The 14,250-nt window shown below is 36.6% G+C and overlaps 1 protein-coding gene across 1 annotated transcript in view; it reads left to right on the forward strand.

The window, feature by feature from the left end:
- Positions 1-14,250, forward strand: part of MAN2A1 (mannosidase alpha class 2A member 1) — a gene marked incomplete at its 5' end in the record, with an annotated part of 159,180 nt that overhangs the window by 115,460 nt on the left and 29,470 nt on the right. The window contains one exon of the mRNA XM_082651000.1: positions 2,239-2,353. Coding sequence (XP_082507126.1) covers positions 2,239-2,353 — 115 coding nt within the window. The remainder of the gene's footprint in view (positions 1-2,238; positions 2,354-14,250) is intronic.

Below are 14,250 nucleotides of genomic sequence, written 5' to 3' on the forward strand. Positions count from 1 at the left end.
GTTTTAAAACTTTTAGCTATAAGATGAATGAGGTCTGAGGGTCTGATATATAATATGGTAACTAGTTGATAGCACTGTATTATATAATTGAAATTTGCTAAGAGGGTAGAACTTAAGTGTTCTCACACAAAAAACATGTGTGTTTGTGTGTATATATGTGGGGAAAAAAAGAATTTCCTATTGTTGCATATGTACATTTTCTCCCAGTACTTTACTGCTGTAACATTGTGATAAGCTTTCTCTGTAGCATTCTTTTTGTACAGTGCTAATTATTTCCTGAGAATAGCTTTCCAGAAGAGTCATTTTGTGTCAGTGGATGAAGCCTTTTAAGGCTTTTGACATATACGTACTACTTATCTTCCCTCTAGAAAGATGGCATACATATTCACTCCCACCAGTGTTTTTCTGAGAGTAGCTCTCTAGTATGCTATTCTAAGCTTTGAGAATTAGCCATATTAAATGCTTTACTTATAATAATGAGTGAAAAATATTTTACTGTTAAGATTTTTCTGATTATTAGTGAGGTTGAACTTTTTTATGTCTTTATCTTTCATATTTCTTTTATGAGTTTCCTATTTAAGTTCTTTGACCATTTTTCTATCGATATGACTTGTGGATCTGTAAGTATTCTTTATATATGGTAAAATTAATCCTTTTTCCTATTTATTGCAATCCTATATCCTATTTATGCTCTCAATGTGTCATTTAGTTTGTTAATTCTTCTATTTTTGTGTTATGTAGTAGTTTTTAATTTTTGTGTAGTCAATTTTGTATTTTTTTCTTTAGAGTTTCTTCCTTTGCTTTTACACTTACACAGGTTTTCTCCACTTTAAGATAAATTATTCTCCGTATTTTGTTGCCTAGGGTCCTGTCTCCTGAAAAAGTTACTTTTGTTCTAGAAAAGCTTGTTAACCAAAATCAAATATAGATTTTAAGAGATTGTGTAGGCCACACTCAGGATTCTAGTTATTTGTCATTGTTTCTGTTTTTTTAAATCATTGAGGAATTAAAGGTAAGCTACAGCTCATAGTAGGCATTTCAGGATAGGCAGTGGATCCTAAGTATAAGCTACATCAGTGTTTTCTCACTTAACAGCTTTTGTCATTAGACAGGCATTTGGTTTTGACTGACATTTTCTTTTAAAAAAAAAAGTAGCTATGCTATAGAATATTATACATGGACAATTATAATTACTAATTTATTTTAAATGATTTTATCTTTAAATAGCTCTAATATTAGATAGAAGGATAAAGAGAATCATCATATGTTTACAAAGAAGAAATAAAAGAACATCAGGGAAAGAGACAGCTGAGTTTATCAGAAAAAGGCCCGGACATCACCGTCCTAGGTTTCATTCTCCTCCATTACTTTCTAGCTATATGGTAATTAGGAACAAAAACTTTGTTAACTATAAAGCATTATATTAATTTCAGAATATTTTTCTCTAGCCAAAGAGGTAAATTTGGAAGAAAATTACACAGTTCTAAAAATCTTGTGCTACATTGCAAGCCTAGCTTTTTAGGCTATTGTTGAGCTTTCTAAGGTGTGTAATACTTAAGAAAATAAAATTCTTCATAAATGCTTTAAATTTTGTTTCTGTGTCATATAAGCTATGTGTTTTATTCTCATAGTTTCTTTAATCTAGATTCTAAATAATGAAAACTAAACCAGTGGTTGCCATAGTTTTTCCGAGTTTAGAAGTTGGCTTTATATTCAGCTAGTTCTTGTGAGTAAAAGGGCAGTGTTAGAGTAGTAAACCTGACTGTGATTAAACTATGTTTCTGATTCCTGCTTCCTGTTTGCTTAAGATGACTCCCTGTGGTCATCCTAGCCACCTTCCCAACCCCTGAACATTAGGGAGCCATGGTTATAATAAATGTTTACCTGAGAAAATGTCACTGCTATAGAACGATTGCTCATTCTAATAAACAACATATGGACAATATAGAAAGATTTTAATTAGAAATTTTTATATCTGGGAGAAATGTTTGTAGATCATCTAGGCCAATCAGGTTGTACGATTTTTATTTTCTATTTTCAGCAGTTTTTGTCTAATGCAAAACCTTATATTCAATTTTTGTAGCATGCACATATTCTGATACCTCGTAAGGTTTGTTTTTCACTTAAAATTACAAGTATCAGGTGATATACATTTGCCAGTTTGGAAACTATAATAAACATTCCTTGGAAAAACTAAAAGCCAAAATACTTTTCTTAAAAATGTGATTTCCTCCTCAGCCTTATGTTTACACAACACCACCCTTTGTCATAGTGCAACATGGAAGGTTTTTTTCGGACGTGACTTGCTTTTTTGAACATGTTACCCACAGAGTTCGACTGTACAACATACATGGTAAGAAAACAGAAACGCAGATGTGAAACAAATGTATACTGATTCTTGAATTCTTGCTTTTCTTTTGTTGGTTTTAATAAATTAGCAGTTGGTTTTCGGAGATAACAATCATCTGTCTAACCTTGACATCAGACTTATCATATGATTTAAAATGTAGTATTTACCCTTTGATAATTAAAAATGGTAAAACATTTAACGCCTTACATATACTTGTTCTTTTCTTCTGTATATCTTCTCTTTCCTATTGCAGTATTTGTCTTAAGTCATGTGCTCATTTCTCAGATTTAAAAACAGTATAGTGGTTTTATCGTATAAAATGGAAATTATATTAAATGTGGCTTTCAATTAATGGATCACTGACTACCTCTGTCTCACACACACACACACACACACACACACACACACACACACACACACACACGGCCTGCCTTAAATATAGAATGTATTGTCATAGTGTACTACTAGAATTTAACTTTAAAAGAAAAATGTTCTCTGCTTGTTCTGCTTGTTTATGACTCTTTAGCTTATAGAGCATAAAATCAGGCAGTTTTAATTGCTTTTAGGACAGTATTGAAGCAGCTTCTTTGTTAATCAAGTGATAAGAAGTAGGCCTTTGATCTCATTAGAAACTGAACTGTGGACCGTGGCACTGGTCCTTCCATAGGATTTGGGTGGAGCTGTGGTTCCCAAACAATCTCAGAATTGTACAGTTTTGTTGGTTGATTTTGAATTTGCTCTTTTTAGAATGGAGTACTCTTCCAACCACAAGTTTAATCCTGATAACCAGGCCATTTACCATTATATCAACTCTCTTAGAAAAGACCTCATAAAAATGCCACTTTAAATGTTTTGTTGCTGTTAGCTAAGATGAAAAATTAGAAAAGGAAAATATTCTTTCCCAGAATCTTTAGGCAGGTAGACAATAAAGCATTTCAAAACCAGTGATAAAATGAATGGGCAGGCCCTGTTTACTTTTTAGGTTTTGTGCGGAAGCAAAGGCTGCTATGTTCAGGGAATTTCTTGGACAACTAACTTCAGTTTTCAAATTTCAGTGTCTAAATTTGATTTTGTTTTTAGTTAACTTTCTTAAACTTCAAATCTCAACGATGTTTGCCTTTTGGTAGAATTTCAGGTGTGGACAAACTTTCTCATGTGACTTCTTAGGTGGTAATGGGATATGTTTTCAGGATTACCCATGATTTGTATGTTGAATTAAGAAGTAAAAGGTCTTCTAGAAGATGGTAAAGTCATATTAGACACTAACTATGTGTGTTTTGCAATTATCTGAAATCACTTCGCTACCTACAAGAAAGTTTGTAGTTTTGAAATAATCTTTTATTTAGTTTCCCAAAACCTTTTAAGTCAGAAACACTATTTTTGGCTATCTCTTTGTACTCTTGCATAAGCCATTGTTTACTGTTTCTGAGAGCCCTAAAACTCCATCTTCACCTATGTTTCACCAAAGGTTTCATTTTATGGGTAGAAAATAGCATGATCACACAGGAGATGTGCTTATCTACTTTGTAAGTTTGCTAAAACTATTGTGTTTTAATGGAGAAGTTCTTCCTTGAATATAACATGGCACCGTTTGGCACAGATCTCCATCATCAGACTTGGTTTACTATTGCTTTTCATCAGTTATATTTAGGGATAGGCTGTGTCTCAGAGTTGCTGAAGCAACTCATCAGAAAAATTCCAACTTCTCAACAGGTGTATTTGCTTAATTGCTTTTGCTTCTGTTTAATTGCATCCGTCCATCAATGCAACTTCTGAGTTTTCTTCTGTTGGCCATGGGATCTGGGTCTCATATCAAAGGGTGGTTTCTGTAAATTAGAGGGCCCTCTTCTGCTTCTGTGGCTGTAGCCTAGCTTGCCGTCATGCTTCAATGGCCAATTTGGAAATTAATAGGCTCTGACTTGGCCCGTTTACTTATTCCAATAAACACACTCATCAGAACTAAATGCTTGTCTTTTCTCCTCTTCCCCTCCCCTCCTGTCCCCTACTGAGCAGTCAGAAATGCCCAGTGGCTGACAGCAGCCCTTTAGCAGGAGCAGGGGCCACGGAGAATTCACTGAGCCCCAGCTCTCCAAGGTGGCAGTGCTGGCTCTGATTAGTCAGTTAAGGAATAGAGGTTGTTTTGAATGGAGTACTTAGAGTATTAGCATAACAAAAATACTAATAAAAAATAAATATGCAGACCTCAGATTGCCTCTGGATGTCTCAGTGAGTGGAATAAACTTGAGCTCAAGCCTTTTTTGCTGATGGTAGATTTTTGCAGCCTGGAAGCAGGAAGCTTCAGAAGTTTGTGGGAAATGACAGATAAATAAGTTGGATATAATGTGAAGTTAACTTAAAGTGCTGTTCAGATGAGTTTTACTGTACTTGCTTGGACTGAACCTGAAACCAGCATATGTAACTGTTCAAAGTGGCAGATCCATCTTTCTTTTTGCTGTCTCAAGCCCAGAGCATTTTTTTTCCCCAACAAGACTACAGTTTGTGAAAAATGGAGATATTAGATCACCTGAAAGGCTTTCTTCCAAACTGTATAGCCTCCCATGTTTGTATCTGAGCTCCTGGGAAAAAAAAGAAAAAAAACCCAGTTCTAGAGATAGAGCCTTTTCTTGGTAGCCTCTGTGACCCATTTCCATCTCTCCTTTCCTTTCATACACTATTGCGTCAGGGTGCAGGTTGTCTGGATCCTGTCTTAGTGGGTTTTAATTAAATCACTAACCGAGGCCTGTGACAGAGATGTGAAATCTTCAGGGTGTTTGACTCTCTAGGTGTTCATAGTACCTGAAAAGGGTTTGGTTATGCAGCGCTAAAGCGTCTGTACTAAGAAATACTTGACAGCTCTTTTGAACTTTGGCATCTTGTAAACTAGGCTTCTGAGTGATTGATCAAAATGCATAGACAAACTGACTTTTGACCTTAGGTGCTACGAATACTTCAGCCAACTTCCAAGCTTTTATAGATTGGCTTTGGTTTTAAATTTCTTAAGATAACAAAAATATCTATTCTTGAACTTAACTTATTAAACTATTTTCAGGCATAGACTAATTTTGCCCCCTTTAAACTGAGTGGATATGGTTATTTGGATGAGTATTAATGACTAGAGCCTGTTGTTAGTACCAAATTCATGATCAATGGGGGTTGGGGGGGAGGGAGACTATTAATATTTTAAGATTACATACTGAAATTGTATGTTTACTAAACCAGTTAATCACACAAAAGATTTTATTATCTCTGAGCAAGAAGGGTGAAGAAACAGAAAATGAGTTTTATTATAGATTGTCTTTACTGAGTATCCGTTCATATTAAACCTTTCAAATTCCATTTACTTGAAACATTCTTTTAAAACCTAAGGTAATGCAAACCTGACAAAATATATTTAAATTTCTCAATCTCCTTTTTTAGTTACTCTTTGATTCTTCTCTCCATAAAGTAACTTTTGCCCAATTTAATCTTCAGCAGAAAACAAAGTCAAGGACAAAAATCAACCAACACTTCCCAAATTACATAAACTGTGTGATCATTGTTGATTTTGAAACAAACTGAGTTGGGAGGCCAGGGTGCAGCCTGACTTTTGGTTTTGTTCTTGGTTTGGTATTTAACTTTAGTTTCTCTATTTGTGTTCTCTCCAGATTCTGAAAATAATAAGCAGTACAGTTTAAAATCTCTCTCTTAACATCATTTAAGCTATTAAAAACACTGTGATTTTATTTTCATTATTGTTCAGACATTACATTCAAAAGGTTTTTAGAAATATTAAATTACAGGAAATTTTGTGCTCACAAGCTTTAAAAGCTTCAAAAGATCAGAGATTTCTAATGAAACATCATGCTTTGCCTTATATCAAGTTAAATAAATCCTTTTTATGGTGACCATAACTTAATGAAATGCCCTTTTAGGACTATTTTATGATTTCTAAAAGATTATTTCATTTATAGAAAATAACATTTTTCTGGAGGAAAAGTTGGGAGAGGTGGGGATTAATTTTTCTTGTAGTGTAATCATCTTTCATTAAATTGAAGCTGTAAATGTTACCAGATATGCTGCTTTAGCTTTTATCATTAACCTTGGATTAGAAGATAGAATATAATACAAGCAGAAACCCCTGTACCACCTTGTGTTATAGGAATTTGTTATTTTACCATCACAAAAAATACGTATCTTGCTGTGATGTTATGATCAGTAAGTGACATTCACGAGCCGTAGTTTCATTTGTCTTCAGAGTTATAATTATTAGACTGGTGCTATTTTCTGACATAAACTGCTACTTTGAAGAATTAGGTTGCTATGGGTTACCAATGTATCATGTTCATTTTCACTGGCACAAGGTTCAGGTTCCAGATCTGTTAATATATACCTTCAAGGTATTTTTCCCCCCTCAGGACTATGTTCTCCTAGGCAGGTGTTTGTGAGTGAGTGAGTGAGTGAATGTGTCTGTGTAAACCATGTTTCAGCCCTTAGGAGAAATACCTTAAACGCAGTAAGTACTTTTGCCTGTTTTCCACCAACATATTATGAAAGTACTGCATGTAGTGGATCTTGCCAAAAGAAAGTACACAGTAGCCTGGGGGTAAAATGTAATGAACTGCCATATGGAAGAAAAGACTTTCCTTTGGCTGAAATGACTGATAATTTCCTTCCAAGGGCATATTTAGCAATCAAAGAGAAGTTGCTTTGTTTTTCTTCTGTTTTGAATATATAATCTAAATGGATTCATAACATGACCCTTGACTTTTAGAGAGTCAAAATGAATTGTATCCAGTTAAACATATAAGAGAATCACTTTGGGAATTAGAGATCTGAATCCTTAGTTTCGCCTCTAAGCAAACTAGAGTGACCTTGAGTTTGTTCTTTAACTTCTTAGGAGAGAAAGACTAGATGGTCAATTAGGTATCACCATCAAAGAGTCTTAACAACACTTGTTTTCACATCAAGTTTCTTTGGTGCTTGACTCCTTGCTCCTAAATTCATCTTCTAAGGATGCTTGAATCTGGGGCCCTCATCCCTGGAGTCCTTCCACTTACAAACAAGGTCTCACAGCTTTGCTGAAGTTGTTTTTATTTCCATAAAAAGATTCATGAGGATATTAAAATGGTTTATAATCAGTCTCTCATTTTTCCCAGGACTACGTTCCATATTTAGTTTGATTTAAGAGTAAAAAGCATTAAGTAAGTTATGGCTAGGCAGACTTAGGTAATTAAAACATTTTTGGAATATCATAATATGCAATTGTTAAGAATTTCTTTCCTGTTAATTGAAACTTTTAAACAATGAAATAAGTAGCTATGTGTCAAATCTGATTATTCCCTATAGGCGTGAAAAGGAAGGTTATTTTAAGGGACTATAAGCACATTCTGGTTACACAAATTCAGAACTCAGACGTTATCTTGGGGGCTGTTTGACAGCAGCTGCTGCATTGAAGGCATAGCTTCTTAGTGGGAAATAGCATCATCTCCCACAAATATGTGTTGTACTAAACTCAGATGAAGGGAATAGGGATGGGAAACACAGGCAAGTGTGACGGTTAAGAGCTCCGACTCCAGAGTCAGCCCATGTACATTTCATTCCCAGCTTCCAAACCTGCTCTGCCGCTTACCAGGTGTTTGACCTTGTGCAGGTTATTACATACATGGTCTTGGCTTCATCATCCTAAAAATGATGACAATAATAGAGTCTTCCTCATAGGAGTGTTGGAGGATTAACTGAGTTAATGTACATAAAACCTGATACACACTAAGTGTTGTATCTCCTTAAGAAGGATGTGCAGGCCTGAGAGAGTGGTCATTGGAGGGTTGAGGCATTTGGAGAAGATTTGATAAAGGAAGTGAGTTTCTGAGATGCTAGGTCTTAGAGAAATGTCACTTGAATGGGCAGAAAAGAGGAAAAGAATAGCACAAAGTGTGAAGTGGTGTGGGTGAGATCAAATTCCCTTGTTCCTATAAGAATTTGAAGAATCTGTGTCCGTTACATATTTGTAATTTGACATCGTTTTCCTTTATACATTTAAATATTTGCAAAGGGTTTTATTTTTGGTATACTGTAAATATTGACATTTTAAGATAAGCATATCCAATAGGTAGCAATTTGATACTAAATCATGCATTTTTTTTTAAGAGCTCCTGACTTATTTATTTATTTAAAATTTTTTTGTCTGTGTTGGGTCTTCGTTTCTATGTGAGGGCTTTCTCTAGTTGCGGCAAGCGGGGTCCACTCTTCATCATGGTGCGCGGGCCTTTCGCTGTCGCGGCCTCTCTTGTTTGCGGGGCACAGGCTCCAGACGTGCAGGCTCAGTAGTTGTGGCTTACGGGCCTAGTTGCTCCGTGGCATGTGGGATCTTCCCAGACCAGGGCTCAAACCCATGTCCCCTGCGCTGGCAGGCAGATTCTCAACCACTGCGCCACCAGGGAAGCCCAAATCATGCATTTTTTAAAAGCCTCAACAAACTCTTTTATTTTTTTTTTCTTCGATACGTGGGCCTCTCACTGTCGTGGCCTCTCCCATTGCGGAGCACAGGCTCCAGATGCGCAGGCTCAGCGGCCATGGCTCACGGGCACAGCCGCTCTGCGGCATGTGGGATCTTCCCGGACTGGGGCACAAACCCGTGTCCCCTGCATCGGCAGGCGGACTCTCAACCATTGCGCCACCAGGGAAGCCCCTCAACAAACTCTCCTTAAACAGTCAAATTTCATATCATTATTTTCTCCTTGAACTCATATTTCCATTCTACTTCCTCCACCAAATTTTATCTTAATATAATACTTTATGCTTGAGAGTCTTATTATTGGTCAACTTTTCATTCTTCTTCTGAAAGAAATATATATATGTGTTTTAAATATATATATATATATATGTCTTAAAATTCTGTCATCCTAAAACTCGAAGTATTAAATTTCTTCTGGATTGAGTTATAAAAATTGTTATAGTATATGATTGATCAAAATGTATAATCTATATATATTACCACTTTGATCATTTATAAACTTTAATAGAAACATTTTTCTTAATGACATGAATTGTACCGTTTGTATCCTAAATGTTTATGCATTCATTGGTAAATGTTACTTATTGCTAGAAGAGATAGGTTTCAGCATTGATTTTATTCTTTTTGTTCTTATAAATGAAAGGCAAAGGAATGTTGCTAACATAAATAAGTAGGTGGAAATTGAAGGAGTTTAGTTATGAGAATGCCATTTAATTCCTTGAACTCCTTCTGAGTTATATTCCATAAATCACAGTGATCTATTGCCAAACATTAATCAATTATTTTTAATGATCTACTGTCTGACAATTTTACTAGGTAACCTTCAATTTTGTTGAAAGCCAACAATTGGAAAACCATGTGTTTTGCAAAAATATTTGTTCCCTGGTTGTTGAAGTTCAATCAGACACCAATACTTCAAATTGTTTTTGTTCAGCCCCACTTGAGTTAGGGTGGGTGAGAGGCATGCTGCTGCCTTTTTTTTCTTTCTTTTTTCTTTTTTTTGGTTAAGCTGGGAGAAGGAATAGTGAAAGTGTGATTTAAAAAAAAGGAAGAACCACATGCTTCCATGACGGGTCTGTTTCAGTGGAATCTGAGCTTCCTATCTAAAAGCACCTTGGAAAAGAGTATGTTTGCAAGAACAGGAAGTAGGCAACTCCAGAGTGACTGTCAGTGTGGAGGCAGGCAGACCACTGAGATTACTCCAGCATCCTTCCTTCTCTGTACTAGAGCAGCCCAAGTCTGGACTGTGGGTCATGAGCTGTTTATTCACCTCCCAGGTTAGTTAGACCACGTCTGTTTTGGATTTAAAAGAATGTTACTGATGTAGGTGTTATGTTCCTCCAAATCAGTGCTTCTAAAAAACCTGTTGTTTTTTAAAATCAGTGTTTATTAGAAAAAAAATGACAGATTCCCAGTTTTGTTGTGTATGTTTCAGTTATTAGGCCTTTTTCACATATATCATACTTACTTGGTAGAATCTTTAACCAGAATTTGTAATCTGTGTGATCGAAATGCTATACCTTTCTTATTATGCATTTACTTTTGTGTTATTGTGAGAATTATTGAAATGAAGAGCATAAAGTATGTAGACTAGTGCCTAGCTCATACGTTGATCAGTCAGCAGTGGTAGTTATTTATCTAGTGCTTTATAAATGAAACACAGTGATGCATCATTATTTTCTTAAATTTGAGTCTTGGAATGAAATTTACTAAACTGTGTATTCCTGAAAGCAGATGTTAAAATTTTCACTTGTGGAGAAATAATCAACGTGAACATTTACAGGCCTGGAAATCAGCAGGTACCTCAGAGAATAAATTAGATCTTGTAATGGATGATAAGTTGAGTCAGTCAACATGGATAAAAAGGTCATCCGGTTGTGGGAATTACTACCATTTCTATTCTTGGTACTTTCAGATGGGAGTACAGTTTTTTTGTTTTTTTTAATATAGTCATGATAATATTTGCTCTTTAGAAACATTATCTACATGTTGACCTACTAAACTTATCATTGTTGTGTATTGTCATTTAAGTGTATGTGTCAAACTAAGCAGTGTGTGTTAATTAATAATCATGTGTCAACTCCCAGTTAAGTTGGATAAGTTTACAAAAACAATGTCACAAAGTAAATACACACTAGGAGAGTTACTCTTATATTTTGGATCATTTAAATACAAAACAAAATACTCCGAAAATTGAAGGGGAGATATTCAAAATTAGGAGCCCTGGTTTTTCATGACAGTTCTTATTGCCTTACTTCTGCTATGACATGAGGGCTCAGGCCTTCTCTCCGTTCAGACACAGATTTGAGGAAGAGGGATGAGGACAGCGGATTGATAGCAAGGTTCCATTTTTGCCCCAGAGCACACATTTTAAGGACAATCACTGAAAGACCTTGCTTTAAATCCTGGGTGGGTTTTTTGAGGATTTATTTTATATTTGATTTCCTATCTATGTCACATTTCAGTTAGACTTTTGTTTGAAGGCTTAAACACCTCTCTTAGGGCTCTCACCTTCACTTTTCATTTTCCCAGGTGGGTGTGGGCCAGTTGCTGTTTTTCCATCTTGATCTGATAACTTGTCCTAAGCACATATTGAGTGCCACTAATAAGATATTGGATTCTTGCTGGAGTGAGAGAGGGGCTCTCTTGCTCTTTTCCCCAAGCTGCTGCCTCTTATTCCTATAACTACTTCAGTGTCGTGAGAGAGGCGTCCGATTTATATTCCTTGGAAAAGTATGCCTTGCATTTCAGAATTGTTAGAATAAGGTGGTCTAGGCAGGTGGAGAGGGCTGAATTAGGCTGGTCCAGATAGATTTTAGAATGATCTGACATGAAGAGAGTAGATTGTGCAGAGGAGATACGCCTAGGATTCTCCAGAGGCCCTCAGTTGCTGCTCAGAGCCATGACCCCAGCCTTTCCATCTGCATGACTTAGTCATTCGACCATCCTGGATATTTGCTCCACCTCTTCTTTCAGGCACAGGGCATGTGTTCGAGGCGCCCTCCAGTTTTTCTCTCCATACTCAAAGGAGTATGTTTCTTGGTTTCCTTAAGACCAGTGCTGAGCAACGGAGTCAAGAGGGTCTTGCCTTCGGACCCTGATCCCTTGCCTCCTTAGTTTCATTTTTCCCTGCCATCTTAGAAAATATTCTTTTTAAAAAATGCTTAAAATTATTTTTATGTATAAAATGCAAATTATATACATGTATGTGTGTGTGTCTATTTACACACATACTCTTTTGACAAAAATTTCACACATTATGGACATAACATAAAGTCTCTCTGGAATCTGTGTCTGGCCCCTATCCACTGGTCAAGAGAGGTAATACAGATATTTGCACGCTCTCTCTCTTTCTCTCTCTCTCTCTCTCTCTCTCTCTCACACACACACACACACCCCTACAGAAATGTATAGTATTATGTTTGTGTCTGTGTCAGCATAAAGTTTATTGTACTGTGCAAATGCTCTGTTTGCTTTTCCCATCAGATCTTTCTCTGCCAGGACAGAGAGTTGCCTCCTCCTTTTCATTTGCTACCCAGCATTCCATAGCATGGGTGTACCTGATTTTATTATTCATTTGCCTGTTGATGGACATCTAGCATGTTTCCCCATTTTTTTTACTCTTGGCACCAGTGCACTCGCTGTAAACATGCTTGTGCTCGTGATTAGTGTTCATTTTAGGTAGCTAAGAGAGGTAATTAGGGTATGTGTCTTTAATATTTAATATATATTACTTTATTGGCTTCTAAAGTGACTGTGACATTTTGAAAGAGATTTTTGGATTGTTTTAAAGAAGTTTTGGGTTCTGGCAAGCCTTGTCCCTTAATTTTATTTCACTCAATTCAGTAACTCTCGCAGCTTATCAGATCCCAGATCAGTGCCCTCTCTCCTTGTTTGAAAATAGTCTGGAGCTCTCCTCTCTACTTAAGCATTCCTACAAAGATTTTCCCAATCCTTGGTCCCAAAGTAATTTCAGCATTTTCCAGTAGTTGGTCTGCTATTGAGACATGATGGTTGAGAGGTTTAGTCCTGGTTCTGCCAGGCCTTGTGATCTGGGGCAGATAATTTCCTCCTAGGCTTAGGGTCAGGAATGATTATATGTAAAGCCTATAATGTATGGTACATAGTAAGCACTTGGTACTTGCTGACTGTTGTCATTCCCCTATGCAGCTGAACCCTTCACTCACTTCTTGTGTACCTGTTATGTGCTGGGAGCATAAGATAAATAAGACATGGTCCCTATACCTGAGGAACTGACCTTCTAACATGCATGTGTTTGCTCAAAATGAAAGTACTTACTCATCTTTTATCTATTTGAACCTTATCTATAGCCCGTCTGCTTTCTCCCAACCAGTTAACTTCTGCATCATGAGGGACAGCCTCTCACATCTTTACTCATTCTGTTTAACAGTGATTCAGCACCGACCACCTGCCCCAAACATTGTTAAAAACTGAAATATGAGATAGTGTATAAGACAGTCTGTGTTTGTGAGCAGCTCATAGGCTCTAGGGAGGAAAAATTAAAGAGCTCCAGGGTTCTGAAACACTCGTTTGGCTTCTCTGTTATAGCTTTTCACCTGTGAACTGGCTAAATTTTACTTTGCATTGCCTGTGTGTTAATAAGGATAAACAATCTCCGTCCTCTCTTCTCCAAGGGCACAGAGTGTGAGGTGCTAGCAAAAGGGCACTTAGTTCTCTGTTGAAACCTGGGAATGGCCTCACACCCGCTCCCCCTCCCCCATGGACTACTCTTGTTAAGTAGGAGCTATTTTCTTTCCCAGGATTGAAGGAAAACTAGAAGGACTTAGAAAGCCCTGGCCATCTATGCTCAGGTAGAACCATTTTAGTAAAAGTATCTTTTGCTGCCACATCCTGCAAAGATCCAGCATATCACTGGGACCACTGGGTTTGTACCCCTGCGTCCTGGGGAGTTCTGCCCTCAGTCCCATGAGCTTCTTTGGGACTGACACATCTTAGGAATTCTTGACACAGAATAGGAAGAGTCAGCAGTCTTCTTTCTCCCTCACACATGTTCTTCTTTTAAAAATAATTATTTTTCTTTGAGAACTCAGGGATACCTCCTTGCTTTTTTTTACCATTACAGGTTTCGTTTGGTTTGTTCACAATAAGTATATTAAGTTTGAACTTATTTTAAGTCTACCCTGGCACAGAATTTAAATCAATGTCTTGCTGAATTGTGAATGGACGTGAAGGCTCCTTTTAAAGGAGCTTTAAGCATTTGTTGCCCCAACAGGATCTGAGCATAATACTGAGCTTGAGAAAGATGATTTTCTCAATGGAAATAATTTATCATTGCTAGAGAAAATGTGAAATTACTAATTTTTTCTCGAAGCATGTTTTTTGTAAATGTTTTCCAGAGATACATACCTTGAAATTAATGATGGTC

This window comes from Grampus griseus (genome assembly GCF_964374135.1).
Source record: "Grampus griseus genome assembly, chromosome: 3".
Taxonomy (NCBI): domain Eukaryota; kingdom Metazoa; phylum Chordata; class Mammalia; order Artiodactyla; family Delphinidae; genus Grampus; species Grampus griseus.